The sequence below is a fragment of the Vigna angularis genome, chromosome 7, assembly GCF_016808095.1.
Source record: "Vigna angularis cultivar LongXiaoDou No.4 chromosome 7, ASM1680809v1, whole genome shotgun sequence".
Taxonomy (NCBI): Eukaryota; Viridiplantae; Streptophyta; class Magnoliopsida; order Fabales; family Fabaceae; genus Vigna; species Vigna angularis.
In genome coordinates this window covers 19,505,159-19,511,158 of record NC_068976.1, presented here as the reverse complement: position 1 = coordinate 19,511,158, position 6,000 = coordinate 19,505,159, and the positions used below count along the sequence as shown (strand labels likewise).

The 6,000-nt window shown below is 24.9% G+C and overlaps 1 protein-coding gene across 1 annotated transcript; it reads left to right on the top strand.

Moving 5' to 3' along the window:
* The first annotated feature begins 2,769 nt into the window (after positions 1-2,769).
* On the top strand, positions 2,770-3,365 carry LOC128197748 (heavy metal-associated isoprenylated plant protein 47-like). Its single transcript, XM_052880398.1, has 3 exons — positions 2,770-2,807; positions 3,002-3,080; positions 3,199-3,365. The coding sequence occupies exons 1-3, from the start codon at positions 2,802-2,804 to the stop codon at positions 3,336-3,338; spliced, it is 225 nt and encodes a 74-aa protein (XP_052736358.1). The 5' UTR covers positions 2,770-2,801; the 3' UTR covers positions 3,339-3,365.
* Positions 3,366-6,000: the final 2,635 nt, after the last annotated feature.

Here is a 6,000-nt window from a genome sequence, read left to right as displayed (position 1 = left end):
ATAATACACAACCTAGTATATCTCTCTCTCCACCAACCTGTCTATTTGACTAAAATGTTTTCGGTGGAGTGGTCCATTAACACGTGATGCAAATCATGTTCGTGTGGCGAACATTTTATTTCCAGATTAAAATAATAATGTACAAACACTCTTCAGATGTTGATAGATATTCATCCAATCGACCGAGTTTGCATACTGTAAACTATTTATGTTTTCGAAATTTCGTGTTGTGTACTGTGTTTCGATAACCTGTCACTTTTTCTGCTTGTCGTTGTCCTATGTTTATGGCACCGAACAAGAGACCCAATCAACCAAAATTGTCAACCTAACGTGGAAATGATACAAACAATTTAAAATAATTCGTGTAATACAAAGGGAGAGTGAGTGTGTTGAATTTGATGACGTTGCGTTACAGCTAAATTATACCTATTTTTATGAAATTAATTTCATTCAAATATCCGTAGATGGAACAGCTAATTGGTATGCCTTTCCACTCGATTGATTTTTTTTTTTATGTTACAATGTTATTTTATGAGATGTAAAACATGGATTTGTGGATAGATTATAAGATTTTAATGATAGTTTTATAAAGGATTCTTTAACATAGAATTGTAATCTTTAAAAATATGATAAATATACATTTGTATAAAGTGAGTATTTTTTAAAAAAATATTAATTATATTTATAAAATTAATAAATTTATGTTTATATTGAAGTAATATGTAAATTATAAATAATTATTATTATATCAAACTATTAAGATTTAATTATAATAAGTAAATATAATTTCAATAAATATAAATATGGACTGTTTTATAGTAATATAATAAGTCTTATCAAAACATGTTTTTTAATATATTTATTGGAACAGATAAAAATACATTGCATCTGCCAAATTCATAACTCATTGTAAATTAGTCATTTTTAAAATGAATTGGAAAACAACGAGGGTGTAGAAAGCAAAATATCTTAGAACAAATTAATTCTACTATTGGGGTATTCAGTTCATGTCTCCCTAACTAGCCCAAACATGGACTTGGGCTGTTAAACGCCCTTTTCTTACTGTATTCTCATTATTACTGAGTGTACTCTATATTAACAAATATATATATATATATATATATATATTGTTGTAATATTATATGACTGATGTTACTCTCCCTGTCATGATAGTCATCATTGTGTCATTTTATCTGCATCTTGATTTTCCACTGTACCTTTAACAAGAAGAGAAAGAGAATGCTCACTGTGAAAGTTAGAATATTTAGAAAGTTTCTTCTGAAAATTTTATTCTAAAAAAACACTACAAAAGTCTAGTTGGAAAATATATTATATATGATTTAAGAGATTTTTAGAATAGATAATACATAAATTATTTTTTAAAAGATAAAATGTTTATTTTAAAAAATATATGAGTGCAATTACAAATCATTGAAGTATAGAAATAAAAAGGCTTATTACACAATAGATAAGCTGTTCATACAAGAAAAAAGCTAAAAATAATAAAAATATATTAAAACATATTAAAATATAAACAATAATAATTAAGTTATAAGTTAGTTAAAGTAGTTTTGCAACTTAACTCAAACATATAAAATAAAACATTTTACTAATTAAATTATTTTACAGTAATCAAACTAATTTGTAAATTAGTCAAATAATATTAACATTTTTCAGATATAATAATAGGAAGATTCACTATCAGGTAACCATGAAGAAACACCTATTATTATAATTAGTACCAAATGAACTAATACTCTAATAACTCATAATAATTGAATACAGACATATAGTTATTTATTAATTAAATAGTAACATACAATGTTCAGTGTGGAAGTCTTATTCTATTTTGACCGATAATTTGAATGTCCACAAGATTATTTGATTTGACCTAATGCATAATATACAAGATATTATAATCCTCAATAAAAATATATTACATGCTAAATTAAGTTTTTTATTTTTAAAAATAAAAATCTTGTGCATTATTATACAAATTTTATTAAACAAATTTAAAATTGCATTTGAGAGTATTATGAGGAGACAGTTATCTTCTAATAAGAAAAAAAAAGTAGGTGATACTAAGTAAATATAAATCAATGTAATAGTATATAAATAAATAAAAAAGTGTAAAACATTATATAATCATTAAAAAGGTATAATTTAACTCAAATGATTATATTTAATTATTCATAATAATTAATAGTTAATATTTATTCTTCTAACTTTCCTTTGTAGACTTGCAAAAGTCAAACTATTTCTTCTGTGGAATTTTAATATTTTGGTTTTATTTCTTATCATGACTTTTTTTTATTAAATCTTTTATTGAAAAGAGGGATTACAAGAAAAAATATAAAACATTTAAAAGTTATAAAGATAAAAAGAATTAACTACATCAAAAATTAAAATTACTTGAACGAAATATGTGAATTGTTGTTAAACCTCTTACATATGTATTCAATTCCTATGAAAAAAATTATTATTATAATTTTTATTAATTGAAAACAAATATGAACTTCTTGTAGTATTCCTAATAACTTCCATCAATTAACATGATATTGAATAAAATTTAAAAATTAGTCTGTTAAATATAATTTGAAAGTCGTGATGTAAAAATGCATCTCCATATAACTTACTTAAATTTCATCACGTGATAGACAGATCCAAAAAAGGTGGTGAATCACACACCCCAAGGTATTGAACACATGCATTCTCTCTATATATAAGTAGCATGCATGCAAGAGGAATTCCATGAAAAGACAGAAAGAAAGAAAGAAGAATCTCAACTTAATTAAACTGTTATGTCTGTAAGTAATAATTATATTCTTTTGAATTTCAGTTTTTCTTTCTTCTTTCTCAAGAAAACTTCAACTTCATTGATCACTACCATTCCATGTAATAATCAATCTTCTTTTTCCATATACGAGTTTCATGTAATAATCAATCTTCTTTTTCCATAGACGAGTTTCGTTTGAGGTAGCTAATTTTACACTGTGTGCAGCAAGTGATCACGATTAGGGTGTCACTTCACTGTGAGAGATGCAGGAGGAAGACTATGACTATATGCATGACTGCAGATGGTGATCATGCATCTCACAAAACACTTTCAGTCATCATAAAATCTTTTATTTTGGACTTAATATTATATATTAATTTATATGCATAAATATAAAGCTTAATAACTGTTTATATATATAGGTGTTAATTCTGCTGCTTTTGAAGGAAGAGACACAATAGTGATGAGAGGAGAAAGAGTAGATGCAGCAGCAGTCACAGCACGTCTGAGGCAGAGGGTGAGCAAACATGCTATGTTAGTCAGTGTAGCCAATGATGGATGAACAGATTCATAATCATCATCATTTAGATATGATTTTATATTTCATTTTTTTTATAATTGTGAAATTATAATAATTACTATATGAATTTTGTATCTTTATGTTGGTATAAGTTAATGTGTTATTTATTTCTACTATTCATATGTGAGTGGCTGTAGCATGTGTTGCAGAAACTCTATGTAATGGAAGGAGCATGTTATAATTTGATTTAATTATTCTGTAAATGTCTGATCTATTATTTTCAATGCACAATCTTTATAAATTTAAGTGTAATTTTTCACTTTATCATCATCATATATATATATATATATATATAATCGAATTATTTTATGTCTTTCTAATGATAATTTATATTTGTAATTAAAAGGAATTGTGAATTTTTTTCTAATATAGGACAACTTTCATGGAGTTGATATAAGTATATTTTAACCCAATTTAATTATGTTGCATAATCAAACCTTTAATTCTGTCTATGTTGAATGAATGAAGTTTCATGCTGGAGCATCATTAACAAGGGAGTTAAAATATGTCACTTTTAAATTTAAAAACATATTCACACGGTTTGAAAAAGAAAATAGAAACAAAAACCATGATATATGTTTTGTTACAAAGTCAACCAGTAAGGACCAATCATATATATACTGCCAGAACTTGCTTTTGAAAGGGTCAAAATAACATGTTGGGTTGTTGCTTCTTAAATGAACATTTGACTACTTTTAAGTTGAACATTTTATATTAAGTTTCATCTCATTTTTTCTTAAAACATTCCAAACTATCTAAAAAAATCATAGTTTTTGTTTGTTATTATGAGATTAAACAGTTAATTCGAATTATGAGATACATGTATATTGTGTATCTCTTACAACAGGGAATGAATATATATCTAATTATTAAGAAAAATGAATATCTCTGTTTGAAGAAAAATGGTTTTTCATCTAATTATTAAGAAAAAAAAAGTTCAAAAAAATTACACATGCATAAGCTTATAATACTCATTTTTAAAAAAATTATATAATCAATTATGTCCGTAATTTCAAATAACTTGTTTATTTCTGGGTGTTTTAATGATGATGTAATTAAAATCTATAATATGCCGTTTTGTCCAATAAGTAAATGGATTGTTGTGAATAAAAGTGTGTTAGAAGAGATAATTTGCTACTGATTTTAATTTCTTGATAAAAAAAACTATTCAAAGTTTCTTACATTATGAAAAGTTTTTAAGAATCTTCTAAAATCTTAGCAAAAGATATACATTCCAGAATTACAATTAAAGAAAGCAGTCTTGAAAGATAATTTTGAATTATAATTACCAACAAATCATAACAAGTTATTTCGGAAACAAAATAAATAAATAAATAATTTTATTTTTTTTCATTTAAAAAACTTAGAATTGTGATGTCTTACCCACCAAAGAAATTGTGATCTAAGGAGAAAAAGTTGAAGGCTTTAGAAAATTAAGAAGCATTCAACAATATATCTTGTGTTGGTGTGAACATCATAACTAATTATCTTGTGTTATAGTGTGAACACAATTAAGAAAAAAATAGTTTCAAAAGTCAGCAGCAGCACCACATCCTATTTTATTATCAACTTCAATTAAATGATCTTATTCATATACTTAATTAATAATTTAGTATAAACCTTCATTACTATTCATTCCCTCTGTCCTCAATCAATTGTCTTTACATGATTAGTAGTATATCAAAGGCATTCTTTACATAACCTTGTGTGTATTTTAGTCATATCCACCTCACCAACTTTGACTCACAACATCAAATCAAATTATCAAATATTATAATGAAGCATTTTTTTTCAATTTAATTCACTAGGTGCACGTATAAACTAATTAAAACTATAAAGTTCTCATATATATATATATATATATAATTATCATAGATAATATTTTTTTTACTTTATAATAATAAACTATAAAAATAATTAAAATTTTATTCATTTTTAAAACAGTTTGCATTAACATTAAAGAAAAATAAAATCTTCCTTTTTATTGAGTTGACTATTTAGTAATATATATAGTTTAGTTAATTTAAGTACATCCTTAAGTCACATGTTTAGCGTACATAGTATTCAAATGTTCACTATTCTTAAAGAATAAAACTAGGAAGACTGAGTAAGTTTTGACTTTTGAACTATTTATAAAAAAATAAGCATCTAGAAGCTGCATGATCATGCATGGTTGTGTGAACAAAAACTCACGTTACGTAATGATGACATCATCAACTCATGAAGTGATGAGGTAAGCAATAACGCACCTTATTACACTGAAAAAGAAATATTTAGGTTATCATATGTGGATGTTCCTTAACAGGTAAGAAATACTAATTAATAAATTAAAATAATTTGTAAATATATTATATAATACATTTTTAAATATTTTTTTAACATTTTCCCGAAAACAAAGGTTCAATATTAAAAGAAAAAAAAAACTTACCAATTGAATCTCATGAGATAGATAACATTACGATGAGTGAGAGATGATAAATTCAACAGTTGAGCAAGTTTTAGAGTTGACTTTTAGGGTTGACTTGTTTGAGTTTTATGATCCACTATGGCAAACGCGTTGAATCCATAAAAGGTGGATCGCATAGCAAGTTAATTAGTTGAAAACATTCTCATATATATATATATATATATATATATATATATA

What these genes read in the sequence shown, in the direction of transcription:
- LOC128197748 (XM_052880398.1), top strand. An exon ending in TATATGCATGACTGCAGATG is followed by an intron (nt 3,081 to 3,198) that starts GTGATCATGCAT and finishes TTATATATATAG; the next exon opens with GTGTTAATTCTGCTGCTTTT.